Here is a 21,359-nt window from a genome sequence, read left to right as displayed (position 1 = left end):
TCCTTTAAAGAGGCTTGGCCTGTAGGTGATGGAGCCATTGAAAGAGTCTGAGCAGTGGAGTGAAACGATCAGATTGAAGTTCTATATAGATCATTCTGGGAGCACAGTTGAAAGATAAATTTTGACCTATGATAAAAATTTTCTAGAAAATAATTTACTCATGTTTTTGTTTTCTCAGGATTATTTTAAGGCATAAACAGGGAAGCACATAAGTATCAATTCAGACTAACACAACATTGAAAAGAAGTTATACTGTAAAAGTTTTTTTAAAAGTAGCAGTTCAGATGGCAATGAATGAAATTATGTGATATATAGGTGGGGTGGGCCCACTTATTTTTATTTAAGTCATTTTGAAAGAGCAATTATTTCATTGTCATCTAATAAACTAAAAAGTCACCTGTAACTAAGCAAACCAGCTTCAAAAGCTCAATTTTTTTTATGATATGGTCAGTAATAATTTCAGAAAGATTATAATTTCAGTCTGTGTAAGTTGGATCACATGAAAATATGAAATCCATATTTCTGTTCTTTTAATTAATTTTAGTTAAATGAAGGCAAAAAGATTAGTTGCCTGCATTTTTTATTTTTTACAAAAGTCTTTTACCTTTATTTGATTCTGTTTATCTCCTGACTGGATTATAACTGTTAAGAATTAAATGTTGCAACTGACATCCTCTTTTCAATTCAAGGTTACAAACAAAAATTATGTCAGGTTCCTCTCTGGCTGGCAGCAAGAGAATAAACCACGTGTCCTCCTGTTTGACCAAATGCCCACCGTACCACTGCTCTACAAGGTACTTTAGGTGTCCGGGTAATGTTTCCTCTTATTTTGGTGATTTTCCTTTTTATAAGTAATAGCTCACCCCATGAGAAATGTTTGAAGACCAGCAATTTGCCTCAAAGCACCGAATGCTGAGGACCTACTGATGCTATTACTAGGCTAGCACTTTCCACACACACAGTAGCAGTTAATCTTCAGAAGAACCCAACAGTACAGATTATGATCCCTATTTTATAGACCAAAATACTGAAGTTTATATGGTTGTATAACCTGCCCAAGGTCTCCCTGCAGTGGGTTGAATATTGACTCCTCTGAAGCCTGATTCCAAACCTGCCCTCTGAATGATACTGTACTGCACTTGCACACCTCTGGTTATCACTGTGACAGGAGATGAGAGGAAAGTGCCATTGGCATGGTCACTTGGGGTACAGGTTGTAGAGACGTGGATGGACCTAGAGTCTGTCATACAGAGTGAAGTAAGTCAGAAAGAGAAAAACAAATATATAGCAACGCATATATGTGGATTCTAGAAAAATGGTACAGATGAACCTAGTTCCAGGGCAGGAATAGAGATGCAGACGTAGAGAATGGATGGGTGGACGTAGCGGGGGAAGGGGAGAGTGAGATGAATTGGGAGATTAGGTTTGAGATAAATACACTACCGTGTGTAAAATAGGTAGCTTGTGGGAACTTGCTGTACAGCACAGGGAACTCAGCTTGATGCTCTGTGATGACCTAGAGGAGTGAGATTGAGGGTTGGGGAGGCGGAGGGACATCAAAGAGGGAGGGGATATATGTATACGCACAGCTGATTCACCTTGTTGTACAGCTCACAACATTGTAAAGCAGTTATACTCCAGTTTAGAAAAATAAATAGTAGTTGGGGTACAGGTAATTCCCCAAACCTCTCACCCCCAGCACAGATCTCAGTAAAATGAATATCTTGCTCTGTCTGAAAAACAGTGTTAATTGTTATTCAGCTTTGTTGGTATGGATTTTTCACCTAAAGGACCTTAGAATTCCTACAAGAGTACAAGGGTGTTGCAGCCTGAGTGGGCCCATAGAAGCTAGCATTCAAACACCCACTGATTAGAACGAGTCACACTTAATTTAGATGCTGTGCTACCAATTTCATTTCTTCTTCTCTGTTACTCCCTAACAGTTGACTGCTTTCGCGTACAAAGATTACTTGTCATTTGGATATGTGTATGTCGGTTTGAGAGGGGCAGAAGAGATGACAAGGCAATATGACGTCAATGTCTATACCCCCACCATCCTGATCTTTAAAGAACACATCCACAAGCCTGCAGACGTCATCCAGGTACGTGGGTGTCGCCTTGTTTCAACATGGCCCTCCCGTTTTCTCTCAAGGTGTCATATACAAATAAATAGCAAAGTGGAGCAGAGTAGGAGAGGAGAAGAAACTAGTTTTAATCTCTCCCTTTAGGGACTTCCCTGGCAGTCCAGTGGTTAAGACTCTGAGCTTCTGCTGCAGGGGGCACAGGTCTGACCCCTAGTCAGGGAACTAAGATCCCTTATGCCTTGTGGTGCAGCCTAAGTAAAATAAAGCTTTCAAAAATCTCAGACCTGTCTGTTGTATGTCAGACAGTATGCTAAGTACTGAGGATACTTCTCAAGCAGCTCTCAATCTAATGGGTGACTGTTTCCTTCTATGAAGGAAATTCTTAAAGTCATAGAGTTTAAAAATGAGTTGTTTAAAAAATATGATTTGGTACTATTCTGCTTACAAAGATAATCTTTTGACAGAAAGTAGAATGGCGGTGGCCAGAAGTTGGAGGAAGAAGAAATAGGGAGTTAGTGTGTAAGGGGCACAATTTCACTTTGGGAAGGCGAAAAAGTTCTGGAGATGGATGGCGGATGATGGTTGCAGAGCAGCGTGAATGGTTAATGCCACAGACTCATACGCTTGAAAATGGTTAAAATGGTAATTTTATGTGCTCTGTAACCACAAAAACAGAACAATAAATAATAGTCATCTTTGACCTCTAAAAAACTCTTATTTGAAAAAATCAACAATCTTATTCTAAAACAAGTTATAAAAATAATTTTAAGGCTTCAGTATAGAACAGTAATTAAAAGGAATAAGAAAAAAATACTCTTTCATTTCATCCCATTAATCCCTTGGAAGGTTTTAGTTTTATAATTAAATATTCAAAAGTGGGTAGGTGTTGAATTGTGAGGAGAGCTTTGAAAAAGACTTTCATTGTACTGAGATCTTGTAGGTGAGTAAAAGTTATTTCATCTTGCTCCAAAATATATACATTAAAATCACTGAGAAAAAAAATGTATACACTAACTCAGAGAACATACAGTGACTATTCATCTGATCTTAAAATAGGAAAGGGCTAAAAGTGTTGGGAAAAATCTTATTGGGAAAATCTTAATAACTTGATTATAAGCTTTACATTTTTATAGAAAGACTTAAATTTTCTGACTAAACAATAAGGGAAATATTTACAACCAATATAAAAGGAATTATTATCTCTCATTTCCAAAGAGCTGCTTCTAATCAAAGAAATCAACCCCAAACTTCTTGAGAATAACCACTTAATGAGTACAGAGTTTTCTTTTGGGATGATGAAAATGTTTGTAACTAGATAATCGAGGCGAGGGTTACACAACACTGTGATATACTAAAATGCCGCTGAGTTACACACTAAAATGGTTAATTTCATGTTACGTTACTCTTATCCTAGTTTAAATTTCCCCCCAAAATGGGTGAAGCAGATGAATAAAATCCTGAGAAAAGATTCAAGTTGCTAATAAACACCTTGGTTTTTTTTAAGTATTTATTTATTTATTCAGCTGTGCTGGGTCTTCATTGCAGCATGCAGGATCTTTAGTTGCAACTTTAGGGTGGGATCTAGATTCCCTGACCAGGAATCAAACCCAGGGCCCCTGCCTTCAGAACGCAGAATCTCAGCCACTAGATCACCAAGGAGATCTCAGTAAACACTTTAAAAAAGTAAATCTCACTAATAATCAGAGAAAAGCAATTTACATTTCCTTCTCTCATCAAATTGTTAATGATTTTTAAAGTAAAAATACGCAGTAGAGTTGAAGGTACAGAGAAACTGGCACTTCTCTGCCTTGCCTTGCTGGAAGAAGCTTCAAAAATTCTCAGGAAAAAAAATAGTTTTCAGAAAAGTGATTGGGTGATAAAATATCAACTGCCTAGCAAAACAGCACTCCTGAGTACCTGCTGTGTGCCAAACACTGCTCTGTGTACTGAGGGTACAGCCTTGAACAAAATCAGCAGATTCCCTGTCCTGGGTTCTAGTGGGGACAATGATCATTATGACACACTCTGTCAGGGTATATTATATAGTGATGTGTGCTAAAGAAAAAAATAAAACAGGAGAGAGGAATGCAGGGCATTAGGGGAAAGGGCTCACATTTTTAAGGTGGACCAGCCAAGAAGGGCCTCATTAAAATGGTGACACTTGAGTAAAGAATTGAGGGAGACAAGATTACCTTTTAGGACTCTATCCTAAAGGAATAGGAACTCAGGCAAAGAATTACATACAGAGATGTTAAATATCATTCACAATACCAAAAATGAGGGGGAAATATAAACATCCAACGGTAGGGTAATTATTGATACCATACCTCCCAGATGTGCACGCTCAGTCATTCGGTTGTGTCCAACTCTGCAACCCCATGGGCTGTAGTCTGCCAGCCTTCTCTGCCTGTAGAATTTTCCAGGCATAAATACTGTAGTGGGTTGCCATTTCCTTCTCCAGGGATCTTCTCGACCCAAGTATTGAACCCCAGTCTCCTGCTGCTCCTGCATTGGCAAGCAGATTCTTTACCACTAAGCCACCTGGGAAGCCCCACATCCCAAATAGGGACTGTTATATAGCCATTTAAAATGGCAGTTTGCTTGGACTTCTTTGGTAGTCCAGTGGTTAAGAATTCGTCTTGCAATGTAAAGGTTACAGGTTCGATCTCTGGTCAGGGAACTTAAGATCCCACATATCACAGAGCAACTAAACCTATGTACTCTGGAGCCCATGAGACACAACTAGAGTCCGTGCACCCCAAGAAAAAATCCTGTGTGAGGCAACCAAGATCTGATGCAGCCGAAATAAATGAATAAATAAAAAATTTTAAAATAAAAATTAAATAAAAAATAAAATGGCAATTTGCAAATAATTAATGATGGGGATAATTTTCATAACATAATGTTAACAAGCAGGATGCAAAATTGTATATGCTGTTTATAATACACTGCTCTCAACTTTGTATAGTGAATATTATTTCAGTGTTTGGGTTTCTAAAAATCGCTATAATGAACACATATTTTTTAATGTTACTTTTAAAAATCAACAAGAGCCCTTTGATAGTTTCTCTTCTAAGAGGCTAGAGTGAAGAGAAAGAGATGTTCTATAAAAATCCTTTATTTCGTTCATTCAATACATTCATTGCCTGCTTGCTGAGCACTAAATACAGAACAGCTCTGACATCCAGAGTTAGTCTTTGTCCTGAGTCTTTATCAGGCTCAGAGTCTGGGGAGGAGAAAGACCTAAAGGCAGTTTTCATCCACTGTAGTAGGTGTCTCCCTTAGATGCAGGTGCACTCTGGGTGCCATGGGAAGGAGGAAGGTTACCTCAGACTGTGAGACTAAGGTAAGGAGCCAGACAGGGAGAGTGGATAGTAAGGGAAGAAGAGCAGGTTTAAAAAGAAGACAATGAGTTCAGTTGTGGACATAAGAATTAAAACTGAAAAAAAATTAAAACTGCCTAGGAGCTCCTTGGCAGTCCAGTGGCTAAGACCTTGCACTCCCAATGCAGGGCACCTAGGTTCAATCCCTGATCTGGGAACTAGTTCCCACATGCCAAAAGTAAAGATCCCACACGCCACAACAAAGATAGAAGATCCCATGTGCCACAACTAAGACCCAGTGCAGCCAAATAAACAGATAAATATTTTTACAAAGGAAAGAAAGAAAGAACTGCCTTTAGGAGATCTAAGGGGAGGTGTGCCTCCTTAGATTTCCTAAGGAGGCAGGGATCTAGATCTGAGGAAAGGCAGAAGGTGATCTCCCAGGCATCGTATGTTATGTAAGGAGAGGAGGGAGCCAAGGACGAAACTCTGAACAACAACCAGCAAATAAAAATGAGGGGGTGCCTGATGGCAGCTAAGCAGGAGCCAAGACAGCGAGTCAGGAAGCAAGCAAACACCAGTTGTGGAAGAGAGGAAGGTCATCTCAATCCAAGATTAATCTATAAGATTTCCTAAATTGCTTTCTAGTAATACATGTACCCTTGAGAATTGTTATCTGCTTATTCCCTGGGGAAAATTATAAATCAAATACATTAATAAAATTACCAGAACAATGGATGCTTTACCAATTTGCTCTTTTATTTTCAATAATCTTACTTATTTTCATTTATGCATTTTTGGCTGCTGCACTGCATCTTCACTATGGTGGCTTCTCTTGTTGCAGAGCACAGGTTCTAGAGCACACGGGCTTCAGTGCTTATGGTGTGGGGACCCAAATACCCACGGCATGTGGCATCTTCCCAAATCAGGAATTGAGCCCATGTGCCCTGCATTGGCAGGTGGATTCCTAACCACCGGACCACTGGAAAGTCCCCAGTTTGCTCTTTATGAATATAAAAATGCATTCTTAACATAAACTGAGTCTTTGCAATGACGAGAGGCTTAGTGTAACACTGGTAGCACTGGTGGTTTCTCTTGACTCTAGGTAATTTGTTTCTATTTCGTGTATCATGTATGGCAACATGAGAATGGGTTTATTCATGCTTCTGTTGATGGACGTGTGAATATTTGCATCGTGAAATGAGATGGGACATGTCCTCCCTTCTTCCCATCTCAGAAAGACTTTACAGAAGATTAGATTGTCTTCCTTTAAGGTCTGGTCAAAACCACCTACAAAGCCATCTCAGCCTGAATTTGTGTTTAAGGAAATATTTTTGACTACTGACTCATTTTCTTTAATGGTTATAGTACTATTTTTTCTTTTTTTCAAGTATTGTTTTATTTTTCCTAGAGATTTTTCTGTTTCACCTAAATTTTCAAATTTAAATATCTAATATACATATATATGTGTACACTTTTGTTTTAGTTTCGGCAACATAGGTTGTGATTCCTCCACATCATCCTTGGTAATGGTTACCTGTGCTTTCTCTCTTTATTTTCATGATTGGTTTTACCAGAGGTGTGTCAATTTTATTAGCTCCAAAGAATGAATGTTGGTTTGTTCTTATATTTTTATTTTGCTTTATTTCTATTTTTCTCTTTATTATTTCCTTCTTTCTACTTTTGTGTTTTTGCTGTAACTTCGTGATAGGGATATCTAGTTCATCAATTTCTTTTCTATTACATTCATTTTTTAATACTTGTTTGTTTTATTCTTTGGTCTTCATTGCAGCAGGTGGAATTTTTCACTGCAGCTCCCAGACTCCAGAGCACATTGGCTCTGTAGTTTGCAGCACGTGGGCTCAGTTGATGGGCCCCAAGGGCTTAGCTGCTCCACAGCATGTGTGATCTTGGTGCCCCAACCAGGGATCGAACCCACGTCCCCTGTATTGGGAGGCAGGTTCTTAACTACTGGAACACAGTGGGGGTCCCCTGTTGTTCCCTGGACTAGGAAATGGCAACCCACTCCACTATTCTTGCCTGGAAAATTCCACTGGACAGAGGAGCCAGATGGGCTACTACAGTCCATGCAGCTGCAAAGAACTGGACAGGAGTGAGCAACTGAGCACACACACACTCCAAATACTAATTTATCTGCATCCCAAAGTTTTGATAAATAATATTTTCACTGATCACTCCAAATTAAAAATATTTTCTTACGTCTGATATGCTCTCTTCTCAGATCAAGAAGTTGCTCAGAGTTTCTTAATTTCTAAGCATAAAGCAATTTTCTGGTTCATATCTTGCATTGATGTCTTGATTAATTGTGGTCAGAGAACCTGGTATACATAATTTCAGTTCTTTGAAATATATGAAAATTAATAATAACAAAGTGGTCATCATACAGTTTTGTAGTCCATCTTTTATACTCAATAACATTGCTACTTTGAAGTTTATTTTTAATTACTCAGTTTACTATAAATCTCGAATGGAAGTAAATTTGCCTAAAAACTCAAAATTATTGACTTTTTCAATCTGCCAGCATAAAACAGTCTACAGAAGTTCCCCGAGCACTTGATTTTTCCTTTGACCTGAAATAATTGCATCATTGCTTTCAGCCCCACATTGTTGGGAAAATACCACATGTTTATTTGTTCAAACAGGTCTAACTTTCTTGGTTTTATTTCTTTAGCCAGGCTCAGCCATATTTTTATTAAACTGTAAGTCAAGCCCATTCTCAGTGAGAAAACTGAGTAAGAATCAACTGTCTCTTGGTTTTTCTCCAGGCCCGAGGTATGAAGAGGCAGGTCATTGATGACTTTATCACCCAAAACAAGTATCTGTTGGCAGCCAGGCTCACCAGCCAGAAGTTGTTCCATGAACTCTGCCCTGTGAAACGATCTCACCGACAAAGGAAGTAAGGACTGAAGGCCTTGCCCCTGCTCATCATGTCACATGTTACTGAAAGGCAGTTAAACATTGACCCTGGGACAGTCAGAATCTATGCTTCACGTTGCAAACAGATGAACATAGATGAACAGCTATGATAATAGAGGGGTATGTCAGTCCAGGGCACTTTAGGACCAAATGATTGGCTGTGCCAGAGAAGATCCCCCTGAGAGCTGAGCCCTGAAGAGTGAGTAGGTTCTGCCAGGTGTCAGGGAGAGCCTGTGAAGCTCGGTGAAGAGGGAGAATGCTGCTGTTGCTACCAGAGTGCCCCACACAGGGCAGACCCCTGCAGATCTGGGAGAGGAGCCAGGTAAATGACTGAACAGTAGGGCAGTGAGGGTGCTGAGGAAATGGTAAAATAATTAGCTGGGCATGGCATGGCTGAGGCATCCTCATGCATACATAGCATCTGAAAAGTCTGGAAAGACAGGGAAAACACTTCTTATTGCTCTTTCAGATTAAGGAGCCAGTGCCTTTAAATTTAGGGCTATTTCATCTGTGAAAGGTATCTGGATATGAAAGGAAACCATTTTGATCACATTATTTGAAAATACAACTAAAATACTTTTTAAAATAGGAACCATCCCCTATGTTTCCAGACTTTTCAGATTCCTGTATAGACTAAGATTTAATTAAATATAAGGAAGATGATCCTGGACTTTGAGGATTATTATTTATACAGCCTTCAAAAAATATCCCAGTCCACACACTCCTCCCCTTTGTTTCCACCCCCACCCTAGCCAGGCCAGTGTCACCTCTCGCCGAGGCCACCGTGTTGCCTCCTACCCTCCTCTGCCTCCACTCCACTCTCACACCCTCGGTCAGTTCTCCACGGCAGCCAGTGATCGTCCTCCTCACACTGTGAATTGGAGTGAGTCCCCCTCCGTCTCTGGGTCTTTGCACTTGCAATGCTCTTGGCCTGGAGCGCTCTGACCTCACTTCCTCTTGTGGCACCTCATTCAGGTCTCTGCTCCAGCATCACCTTCCCAGATGACATTTCCCTGAGCAGCCTGTCTGATGGAGCATGACTCCCAGCCCACCCTGCACGCTTTCCCCTTCACGTTTTTTTCCCCTAACACTTACCACTACTTGTCATGATCTTCCTGCCTATCTATCTGTTTTTTTGTCTGCCCTCCCCACTGGATTATAAGTCCCACAAGGGCAAGAACAGGACTTCCCAGGTGGCTCAGTAGTGAAGAATTCGCCTGCCAAAGCAGGAGACACGGTTTGATCCCTCAATCGTAAAGATACCCTGGAGGAAGAAATGGTAATCCACTCCAGTAATCTTGCCTGGGGAATCCCGTGGACAGAGGAGCCTGGTGGGCTACAGTCCATGGAATTGCAAAGAGTCAGACACAACTAAGTGACTGAGCATAAGGGCAAGAACATTGTCTTATCTGGCATCATCTAGGAAGTGCTAAGTAGTATCTTGGAGAAAGAATGCCTGATATGAATGATTAGATGAATTTGCCATTGGAACCACAGCATAGGAAGCCCTTCAGAATGAGGCCCAGTGGCCCTGGCCTGAGATAGGGTTAACCAGCCCTGCCTGAAGTGGAAGAACTAGAACAGGTGCCTTCTGAAAAGCCCTTCTGCATCAGCAGTTCAGTGACTGTTGCCTTCAAGGGCATTTGCAAATGTTGTGAAGTTTGATGTGGGGAGAGCATCCATGGAATCGCAGTCCATGTTTAGACTTTAGTTTACTAACTAAACTTTAGTTTAGAAAGAAGCAGGTCCTTAATGCCTTGAACATCTTATCTCATTGGCAACCCTCATGCAGCTTTGGTTTCTAAAATGTGCTGGTTTTCTCTGTAAATGACTTCTCCTCTCCTTCACCTTCACTTGCCATTCAGGTTCTAGCCATGGCCTCGGGGATTAGTTACATAGTCTTTTCTTTTGTTGACGTGCAGGTACTGTGTGGTTTTACTGACCGCTGAGGCTACTAAGTTGAGCAAACCCTTCGAGGCATTCCTATCCTTTGCCCTGGCAAACACACAGGACACCGTGAGGTTCGTGCACGTCTACAGCAATCGGCAGCAGGAATTTGCCAGCACCTTACTGCCAGACAGTGACACGTTTCAAGGGAAATCAGCGGTGAGTCGTGGGTTCTCTCCTGGTCCCAAGCTCTTCACAAACATGTGGCACTTAATTCCATGTTCGCCTTCCTTAAGAGTTTTGAATATAGAGTCCAGGAAATCCAGAAATCTCTGAAGCCTGTTTTGTTTTTTTTCTGAGTGCTTGGAAACCATTTGACCTGTTTTTTGGCCCTGTCCTGTGGCATGTGGGATCTTAGTTCCCCAACCAGAGATCAAACCTATGCCCACTGCATTGGAAGTGCAGAGTCTTAGCCACTAGACCACCAGGGAAGTCCCTGAAAGCACTCTTAAACGAGTCTCTTACCCTGCTGATTTCACCTCCTGACTTTTCAACCTTGGACCTTCACAAAAGGCATCTTTCCTCTGGTAAGGATTAAAGAGCATCCCCAGTCCCTTTCAGCTGTCTTTCCCCTGTGCAGGTCAAGTCTTAACGGTATCTAGTTTGTAGAGTCTCGCTTAGGCAACCATTAATATGCTTTTCAGTGTCTCCCTCCTGTACTTCTGCTTCTTTTATTTCATCCTAATTGACCTTACCCTTCCTTTCCTCCCTTGTCATCACTCTGCACAGAAGCATGAAATTCTTTGTCATTTTCATCATCTTGGTAATCATGGGAAGGGAAATTTGCTCAGTCATGTCCAACTTTTTGTGACCCCATAGGCTATACAGTCCATGGGATTCTGGAATGGGTAACCTTTCCCTTCTCCAGGGGATCTTCCCAAACCAGGGATTGAACCCAGGTCTTCCCCGTTGCAGGCAGATTCTTTACCAGCTGAGCTACAAGGGAAGCCCAACAATACTAGAGTGGGTAGCTTATCCCTTCTCCAGCGGATCTTCCCGAACCAGGAATCAAATCAAGGTCTCCTGCATTGCAGGCAGATTCTTTACCTACTGAACTGATTTTCATAGGAAAATCTCTGAAAAAAAACAAAGGTTTGCTTTATTATAACATTAAGTCAGGGACTTCACTAGTGGTCCAGTGACTAAGACTCTGTGCTCCCAGTGCAGTGAGCCCAAGTTTGACCCTTGGTCAGGGAACTGGATCCCACAAGCCACAACTAAGGGTTCGCATGCTGCAGCTAAGACCCAGCAGAGCCAAATAAATAAATAAATGTTAAAAAAATTAGAAGTTACAGAACAAAATCTATTGACAAGAAAGAGCTTTAACTTTTAACAAAGTTAACTTTGAAAGTCACCATAAAACTAATTTCTTTTGTCAGAAAAGTGGAAATCTCTTGCAGATATGGCATACTCATTCATATCTGTGCTTGAGCTTCACTAGACCCTTTTTTCCATCGTCTCTGGGGAAAAAACCAACAGTCATTTCCCATTCTCTTGAGAATTCTAATGGTTTTTCACCTCTTTTTCTCCCAGGTGTCTATCTTAGAAAGGCGCAACACGGCAGGGCGGGTGGTGTATAAAACCCTGGAGGATCCCTGGACTGGGAGTGAGAGTGACAAATTCATCCTTTTGGGTTATCTGGACCAACTGCGGAAAGACCCAGCTCTTCTGTCGTCGGAAGCTGTGCTCCCCGACTTGACCGATGAACTTGCCCCTGTAAGCACGCGGCCCAGGCGAGTGGGCGCTGGGCAGGGCTCCCAAGCTGTCAGAGCTGCAGTGCCCTGTCAGGGATGGGGGGCTTCTCCCTCCGGGGCTCAGGGTCCAGTCCTGACCCCTTTTCTTCTTCCACAGATTTTTCTTCTTCGGTGGCTCTACTCTGCTTCTGACTACATCTCAGACTGCTGGGACAGCATATTTCACAACAACTGGTAGGAATATTGCCAGATTGAATTTCTCTTGCTGTTACTTACCAGGACTGCTGTTTTTCATTTGAAAAAAGGTCCACTCTTTGATTTCAGTATAGACTCCATCTGGGCAGGTGGAAGAGTGTTTCCATATTTTCAAAGAATATTCCCCTTTCTCTGTCTTTCAATAACTTCCCTTTTGTAATATTTGCCGTTTTGACCCTTGCCCATAGGTTGGGAAAGAAAGGATCACCCCAGCTTCCCTTCCAGATAGCAGAGCCTGGGACTGCGCTCCTCACCAGAGCACCTTGGTGCCCAGCACAGGGCTGACGCACATGTAGTCCAGTGAATCGAGACACAAACGAACCAGTGAATTAATCAGAGAGGGCAAGGGCACTCCCACCACCCCCTCCCCAATGAGACCACGAGCTCCTGAGGGTAGACCACGTTCCACCCACGTCTGTGCTTCCTGGCCACTAGCCCAGCTCCTGAAAAACAGCAGGCCTTTGATGGGTGTCTGCAGGTGAATAAAATTTCAGAACACCTAGAGGAGCTCTTAGAGAAGTCAACTTTCTTCTCCCTACTGTACCCCTCTGGGCCACATCTGAATTAGTCTGACCAAAAAAAAAAAAAAAGATCAAAATAAAAGAAGTAATTCCATAGACTTTCTAGTCAACTCATATTACCCTTGATGTCAGAATGTTCCTCCATGTTCACAGCTTAAATCCTTTGTTACCCCTCTTGTTGTTTCCTTCTGCAGAATCCATTCAGCACAGTCTGAGGTACAAAGTCAAACTTTTTAAATAGGTGATCTGTGAATTAGAACACTGAGGAAAATAATCTCTACTTTTACCACTACCGCAAAAAAATCCTCTATTTGTATGAAATTAGAAAATGTTTATTGAGGTGAAAGCTTTTTGGTTTGGGGTTATGTAGCGGTTTTTTGAGCCAGAGAGAAGAAACCTGAAACCATTAACTGGCACGTCACAGCAGCCCGCGTAGCACTGACCAGAGCTTGTGAACTTCATTTCAGGCGGGAAATGATGCCCCTTCTGTCCCTGGTTTTCTCTGCCCTCTTCATCCTCTTTGGCACTGTCATCGTTCAAGCTTTCAGGTAAGACCCCTCCCGGGCTCCTCAGTGCTGCGTCTGAAGGGTGACACCTACATGTCCTCAGCTGTTTTTCTGTAAAATCTCTTTTTCTTCAGTGACTCAAATGAGGAGCGAGAGTCCAGCCCTCCAGATAAAGAGGAAGCCCGTGAGAAGACAGGGAAGACGGAGCCAAGCTTCACCAAGGAGCCCAGCAGGTTGTTCTCACCAGATGCCAGCCCCTCCTCTTCAGCAGCAGCCCCACAGACCGCAGAGGCTGATAAAGCAGAATCTGAGTGTCTAGCACAGCTAAGAACTTTGGCTCCGCTCCTTGTGTGAGATGTGGATTTAGGGAAGAATCACTGCTAATGACGGCTTCCTAGGTGGCTAAGAATCCACCTGCCAGTGCAGGAGACTCGGACTTAATCCCTGGGTCAGGAAGATCCTCTGGAGGAGGAAATGGCAGCCCACTCCAGTATGCTTGCCTGGGAAATCTCATGGACAGAGGAGCCTGGCGGGCTACAGTCCTTAGCGTCACAAAGAGTCAGACACGACTGAGCACACACACCACTTATGAGCGTTGACTAAGACCGTGGAGGCATCTAGACACACGTCTAGTTATCTTCTCCTGGGTACCCTCAGTTTCTCAATCTCAGGTTTAATAATGAAGGCAGGAAGCAGAGAAGCATGTCAGGCAGATGCTAGATGAGCCAGGAGCAGAGAGAGATCACTGTGTTGACAGCCTTCATCCTGTACTAAAGCCACAGGTGTGTGGTAATACCTGCAAGGCTATTTGTAGGCTGGGACAGCCAGATCGGGGTCAGTCCCGCCCTGCCCTGGTATATAGGCTCAAGGATAGTTAATAATGTACCTAGTCTGGCTAGAACATAACAATTTCTTCCACTTATTCCTTTTAAAAATAATGGCATCCCCCTGTCCTCTAAGATCTTAATTCCTCAATATTTCTCCACAGCAAGATTCCTAAAAAAGGCTTTGTGGAGGTAACAGAACTCACAGATATAACATACACCAGTAACTTGGTACGCCTGAGGCCAGGCCACATGAACGTGGTTCTCATCCTGTCCAATTCCACCAAGACCAGCCTGCTGCAGAAATTCGCTCTGGAGGTCTACTCATTCACTGCGTGAGTTCCTCTGTGCTCCGGAGAGGGGGCAGGACGGAATGTGTGGAAGGAGGAGGGGCGAGCGGGCACACTTGGGTGAGCCGGGGGCGGGGAGGGGGTGGCTGGAGAGGCTCTATCCAGGCAGCATGGTGTTGGTTATTACCTGTCCAGCCCCAGGATCCATTCAAGCCATCATGCAGGGACCTTTCTTCCCCTTGACTGTCAGTTCTGAACAGAAGAGCTTGAACTTAGTCTCCCCTGAGCCCTTTCAGGAAACTGTTCTCTGGTTCCTGTGTTTTCCTGAAGCCCGACCCTGAGAGTGACACCCAGCAGGGAACTGGAAATGGGTGAGGGGCTGCTGCCACCTTGTAGAAACCCTCCAGGCCCCACAGAACTCCTTCATTTCTTCAGACCCTACCCAACACAAAGCCTTTTCCTATTGTTTGAAATCTGAATGAGAATCTTAAGTTCCCTGTGATTAAATATGCCCAGAAGTACCCTAAATCCTCATTCTGTCCTTCCTCCAGGAGCAGCTGCCTACACTTTTCCTTCCTGAGTCTAGATAAACACAGAGAATGGCTCGAATATTTATTAGAATTTGCTCAAGACGCGGCCCCAATCCCAAACCAGTACGACAAGCATTTCATGGAGCGTGACTACACAGGCTATGTGCTGGCTCTGAATGGCCACAAGAAATACTTCTGCCTCTTCAAGCCCCAAAAAGCAGTGGAAGAGGAGGAAGCCATGGGGCCGTGCAGTGACTTTGACTCCTCCCTCCATCTGGGTGAGTGTCGAGGGAAGTCTTCCTCTGGCCTTGGACCCAGGCCCATCAAAGGAAAATTGAGCAAGCTGTCTTTATGGATGGAACGGCTGCTGGAAGGCTCCTTACAGAGGTTTTATATCCCGTCATGGCCTGACCTAGACTGACAGGGTTTCAAAAAAGAGACTCGAACTCTTCAGACTTTTTAACAGGCCCCTGTGAACAGGTATTTTTCAGGACTCAAACCATCACAACGGACAGAGGATAGATTTTAGATTATTCTTCCAGAACAATGGCTAGAAGAATCTTTCCTTTGTGCTGTCCTAACCTAGGAGTGAAAAACACCACACGTTGACTTCCCCGGATCAGAATATTTTCCTTTGGGTCTTTTTTTCCTCATTTGAATGCCACACTATTTAAAACAGACTGTTCCTTCCCTCTTCCTTTGTCGTCTCTGCCATGTGCTCGCCCCACCCTCCCCTGTCCCATCTCTGTATCTCTGTGCTGGGCCCTGCAGCGGAGGTGGGGGGGGCCTCTCAAGCCAGTTGTGCTGGGCGGTCACCTGCCTCCCCTACCTGGCCTGGGCTGTGCTTCTGCCCCAGCACTTGGTCTTCCATTGGCACAGCCCACCTCAGCTTCTGGGCCCTGTGTCTGCATCTCGAAAGAGGCCTAGTTCCAAGCAATCCTACATTAATGATTTCTCTGGTAGTGAATAGCTAAAACTATATTTGGGGGGCATCCTCCTAAACTGGTCAGCCACAGTTTTAAAGGTTAGGGATGAGTGGGGGCTCTGCCTTTCAGTTCAGTTTTCTTCCCAAGACAAAAGAGGGGCAGGCTGGGCAGGGCCTGAGGCAGCGCCTCTCTGAGCACCCCATCGGCTGCCTCCCAAGCACTAAAGTGTCCTCGGAGGGATCCACACGGCAAAAAGTACTGTAATGACCTTGAGCCATTTACCTGTATGTTTTCAGATGCCTTTCTGCCTCTGTCAGTTCTAGGGTATGGGTATTAGGAGCCATAACTTGTAATCGTGTTCTCAGAACGTAGAGATAAGCTGCCATAAGCCAGTAGATGTTCAACTGAAGACACGTCACTCCCGCTGTGAGTCAGGCTCAAGGAACCTCTTCCCTCCAGTGGTGTCTCCTCAGTAGAATACCAGACATGTCTTTGTATCAAGGAACTTAAAATTTCTCAGCAGTTGTATTTGAACCCTATTACCCCAATAGTGCTGTATCTTCAAGTCCTCTTTCATGACAAGTGAGCCAAGACACGTTCTAGACTCCTGTTTTGCTCACTTTGAGCTTCTGGCCTATATTTCAGTGTCTCATCTTAATTCTTTTCACTCACAACAACTGCTTCACCAGTAACAGGATCAAACCTGTCTCAGCACCCCAGCTTCCTGGGTTCCGGTGAACCGTGGACTCCAGGCGGGATTCTACCAGCCAGTTAGAGAGCTTTCCTTTTCTTTTTAGAGCAAACTGCCTGGAGTTTGGACAACCTCAAAGAGTTCAAATGTCAAAGCAAATTGTCCTTTTGTAAAGCGAAGGCTCAAAATCAGTGATGGGACGAAATAGGTTAATAACTGCTGTTTTCTTTAATCATAATTGCTTTAAACTAAGCCATTTGGATTGAGTGACAGTGGCAAGTAATAAATTGAGTCCAGAAATTCTTGTAGTTTTCATGGAATCTATAGCTTTATTTAAAAAAAAAAAAAAAAAATGAAATCACTGCCAGCCTTTATTTTTTCCACATGATCCTCTGAAAATGGGTGTTTATTTTGATTGCCCTATCACACGGCACCTGGCCCAGGTGGGACTGATTAAGGAATTCATTTTTGGCTCTGTGATGCAAAATTATTTTCTGCATCTCCTCTGGCCAAGTTGCTTATATGAGGAGTGGTTTGGTTCAATGGTAAGTTTTTCTTTTTTTAGTTTCTGATACTAATGGGATTCCTGACCTTAATTTCTGAAAACCAAAACACCCCAGATCTGTTCATTTTCAAAAATTTTATTAAAAAGCACGTTCAGACTGTTGAACCTTTCATTTGCACAAAGAAAGGAAAGCAATAATAATGAAAATATTCCTAGGAAATATTTCAGTCCAAAAAACATCATCTAGAGAGCTGTTTGGGGACTGGTAGATAATGTCCCCCAAGAGGACACTGAGAAACTTTTATTTTAAACTGACCTTGACTCTTGGCTATGTAAGCCTTTCCTCCTGAATGTTGTTTCCACGAATTTGTTTACTTCCGTGTCAAATGTATGAGCCACCATCTTGCTCAGCCAATGCTGTTTCTCTTTGTCACATATGTAAATCAAACAGACCCAATTTTGGCTTTAAGTTAACTTCTTGGTCTTCGGGTATCTTGGAACTGACAACACTGATGTTGTTAGAGGCAGGTTTTTCCGGTTGGTACAGTTTATGCCTCATGTTTACCAGATGTGACAGTCACTGGCCTAAAACAAGCCTTTGTAGACACATGCACCCATTTAAAAAATATTTTTTCATTAGGCCCAGGTGTCGGTGGCACAGTCTGTCTAACGTAGAGTTCATCAGCTCCAACCAAGCAACGTGTCAGTAAGCAAGCCTGCCCTAACACCCATGAGGCACCACAGTCTTGCTGCCATCACTGACCATAAAAATTTGGCTGTGGTTTTGAAATAATGGGTTGATTTCCTCCTCATTCAGTACATACATTTTTCCTGATATAAAAAGAAATGGGATCTGACTGTGTTTTAAGTGGTTTGTGTTATTTGGGGCAAAGGATTAGGAGCAAACACTCAAACATTTTTTCCTAAGTAAATTACTGAAAAGCTGATGCAGAACAACTTGACAAATGCCATGCTGCTCACATCCAAATACCTGACCTTGTCCCTGGAAAAGAAACGCAGCCTGGCAGCTGCTGAATCTCTCTGTTCAGTGTGTCAAGGAAGATGATTATACTTTCAAGACAGACCTGAAAAGAAGGTGAATATTTTGCACTTTTTGATACTCTTAGGAACAAATAACTTATTCGGCAAATGGTGTCTTTTTTATGTTGTTTTTGTTTTGTATTGTGAAACAGGCACTGAAGCTGATGTTATTTTGTTTTAAGAATCTTACAGACTGGAAACAGAAATAAACTATTTTAATGTGTGATGATTACGGGTAGCTCTTATGTCACGAGGTGATGATTTGACCGTGGACACATGATCAACAGACTCAAATCTACATGTTACTCAATACATGCTTAAGATCATCACGCCTTCACTGCAGATTTCGGGTACTGCTGTCCTAGATGGTGGGTCAGCTTGAAGAGAAGATAATGTAACACAGGCTCAGAGGGAGTAAGTTAAGGAAGTGTATAAACAGCCCTTCGGAGGCCAGCTCATGTCACCTGGTTTAGAAGACATTCCTGCATCTTCCTGGGGTTTTGAGTGGGAAGATCTGCACATTCTTTTCCTTTCACACTTTGTTTGATGTTCACAGAAGCCCTAAAACCAAGATGCAGTCCTAGGCTCCTCAGAGTAGGGGCTATATTTGAAAGGAAGATACTATAGAAATCTGGAATGTTTCTACAGTATAATTTCTTAGGATTTTTTCATTTCATCCCTCCAAATTGTAAATAAACTGCATTCTCCATCCCTTTCCCCTTTATCCTCCATCACCATTCTTCAAAGGAAAAAACAGCACAAGTGCATCTTTTTTTTTTAAGTTAATTCAAACTCCTGAGGAATATTGGCTGTTTGGATTCGAGTTTCACTGAATGCCCTGATGGTATAGCCACCAATGACGTTTTTAGCAGAATGTTTTATTGGCATCAGCTCTTCAGTTCTTAGATTTTGCTTGCACACAAGTGCTTCTGGAGAGTTATCATCTGTGCAATCTGTTGTTTCATCTTGAAGAATCACAGGACAAGGTTCAGGCGACTGTCACTTTGGGGAGAACACACAGCATCTCAAACAGCAGGTTAGCCGCCACCAGAGCTGTGTTTCCTGCAAAGAGGTGAAAGCCAAGCATGAGCAGCGCGCAGACCACTGCCTTAGGTCAGCGTCTTGCCTGTGCTACCTGACCCCCCCCCCGACATGCTTTGCCCAGCATTCTCTCCATCCAGCACCATTCAGAAATAGTATTTTAAAATTCAGAAGGCTCTGTTTACTCTGAGAACAGATTTCCCCAAAGGAAAACCTATCATTATGGTGTGTATTGTATTTATTATCTATCCTCTGAATCTAATAGGTCCAAGTCTGTAAACTGCTACATTAAAATTATTGGGATGGCATCTGCTTTGAATTTCTCTCCTAAACCAGCTGACCCTCCCAGTTTATTAACATTTATAAATATCATTTGTGCCTTGAGAATTCACTTTTCAATGAAATATCAAAGGTGAATGGCACTGTGCCACCCCATCACTGAACTGCAGGCTGGTTTCTCTTCTGCTGATGGGTGGGGCCAGCTAGTAATCCTTAGCCGCCTCCCAGGGGTTCTGTTAGGGTTCATTAGCTCACATCTGTACAGTGTGTGTTAATAGTTTATTTTCTTCACTGTAGGATGTACTCAGCAGGTTCCCAAGTTGTCTAAAAGGACCCATCCATCTACTTACTAATTAGAGGAAGACAGTTTGAACTAGCAGCTGCCTACAGATCACACTTATCTCCCTTACTTACCAGAAGGATCGTAGGGTGGTGAAACTTCCACGAGGTCACAACCCACCACATTCAGGCCTTGACAACCCCGGATGATCTCCAGAGCCTGTCCAAGATAAGTTTGAGTTGTCCACAATGGTAACCACTGACAACAGAAAGCCACCCGTAGAGGCCTCCGTGGATTTCTCCCAACCCAGACCCCCCCTTCGACTTGAAACTGTCGCTCTCCCTCAATAAACATTCACTCACCACCAGGCACCCCGAGGGATGATAGAAAACAGCTAACCAATCGCTTCAGTTCCATGCATCCAGGCAGCAGTCCTCATTTTTGGCACCATTTTTGGCACCTCATTTTTGACAACCTCAGAGGTGGGGAAAGGCCCCTCTAAGGTGGACACAGCTCAAAGACCTGACTGAGCAGAGGAGCAGGGGGAGGGCAGCCCAGGCAGAGGGAAAGATGCGTGCAGAGGCGCCATGATGGAAGAAGTACTGTAGTCAGAAGACAGGATAAGTGAGGGGGTGGTTGGAAGAGCATCACTTTACCTCCATTTTGCAGGTGAAAAGCTGAAAGCATGCAAAGCAGAGGAATGGAGTGTGTTCTAGAAAACTGGCGGGAACCAGGAAAGGCTTTGAGAGAGGCAGGTATGACCATCCTCCTTTCTGAGAGGATAGAAGATAATTAGTTCAGTTCAAGCAGTCTTCATTCATTTACTCCAATATCTGTGAGTACCTCCTACTTATATGTCAGACACGATCCTCAGTTCCAAGAAGAGTGAACAGAACAAAGGTCCACCCCCTGGAGCTTTCCTTCCGGTTATAACCACACCCCAATTCTGCCTCCCTGTGTGTATGCTGAGCACACCTATGAGAGCTTTATTTGAGGATTTCCAAAATTCTTGAACTACCTTGGGAGGTGGTTCATCCCACTGCATATTTTTTAAATTGAACCCCCCCAAAAAATAAAGTTTGGAGTCTTAACGGGGTACTACAATACTGTCCCCATGGACAGGTGGACCAGAGGCAGAAAGACCAAATAACAGATTGTTGTTATATCCCAGAAAAGAAAGGAGGGCCCTTGCCAAGATCAGTTGCTCATCAGTAAGGGAAAATCCAAACCTGTGATCAGCCCTGCGAACAATAAAGGCCCAAGTGCTCTGATTTTAAAATCCCATCTGATTCCTGAAGACTCAATTCAAGTCCCAGGAAAGTGGGAGACTCAGTGTCCTCACCCCAAAGATGTGTCGCTGGTGGAGTTCCTTACCTGACTAGGAGTAAGACCAGCAATTTCAGGTGTCCCTGTGCCTGGGGCGTAAGCAGGGTCCAAGCCATCAATATCAAAGCTGATATAAATGGGTCTGCCTCCCATCTGCTGCCTCACTTCCCCCATCAAAGGAACCAGTGACTTCAGCCAGCAGTCTTCAGCCAGGACCACCCGGAAGCCCTGGAAAGGTAGAAATTGGAGCAGAAGGTTGACACTTGGACCTGGAGTATCTACAAGGCATTGTCTGTGGGCCCACTGTATTCTCAGCTTACGTGCACCTCACATTTGATCCTCAGTCTCCATGAGGAGGG

General features: G+C 43.2%; 2 protein-coding genes across 6 annotated transcripts in view; one reads left to right on the top strand and one right to left on the bottom strand.

Annotated features, from left to right (window-relative positions):
* DNAJC16 (DnaJ heat shock protein family (Hsp40) member C16) overlaps positions 1-18,300 on the top strand; it is a 39,785-nt gene extending 21,485 nt beyond the window's left edge. For both annotated transcript variants that reach the window (NM_001101091.1, XM_005217078.5), the window contains 10 exon segments: positions 690-794; positions 1,944-2,102; positions 8,194-8,324; positions 10,267-10,450; positions 11,825-12,007; positions 12,143-12,219; positions 13,229-13,309; positions 13,402-13,500; positions 14,256-14,426; positions 14,933-18,300. In NM_001101091.1, the coding sequence (NP_001094561.1) occupies positions 690-794; positions 1,944-2,102; positions 8,194-8,324; positions 10,267-10,450; positions 11,825-12,007; positions 12,143-12,219; positions 13,229-13,309; positions 13,402-13,500; positions 14,256-14,426; positions 14,933-15,332 (1,590 nt within the window). In that variant the 3' untranslated portion in view covers positions 15,333-18,300.
* Positions 16,871-21,359, bottom strand: part of AGMAT (agmatinase) — a 41,692-nt gene continuing 37,203 nt past the window's right edge. For 3 of the 4 annotated variants that reach the window (XM_010813452.4, XM_059875598.1, XM_059875597.1), the window contains 4 exons: positions 21,049-21,228; positions 20,331-20,447; positions 19,809-19,893; positions 16,871-19,136 (listed from right to left, as the gene is read on the bottom strand). In XM_010813452.4, the coding sequence (XP_010811754.1) occupies positions 19,063-19,136; positions 19,809-19,893; positions 20,331-20,447; positions 21,049-21,228 (456 nt within the window). In that variant the 3' untranslated portion in view covers positions 16,871-19,062. The remainder of the gene's footprint in view (positions 19,137-19,808; positions 19,894-20,330; positions 20,448-21,048; positions 21,229-21,359) is intronic. The other variant, XM_002694143.7, reaches the window with a different exon arrangement.

Source organism: Bos taurus, chromosome 16 (genome assembly GCF_002263795.3).
Source record: "Bos taurus isolate L1 Dominette 01449 registration number 42190680 breed Hereford chromosome 16, ARS-UCD2.0, whole genome shotgun sequence".
NCBI lineage: Eukaryota > Metazoa > Chordata > Mammalia > Artiodactyla > Bovidae > Bos > Bos taurus.
Note: the sequence above shows the minus strand (reverse complement) of the source record. Positions and strands in the feature narration are given on the sequence as shown.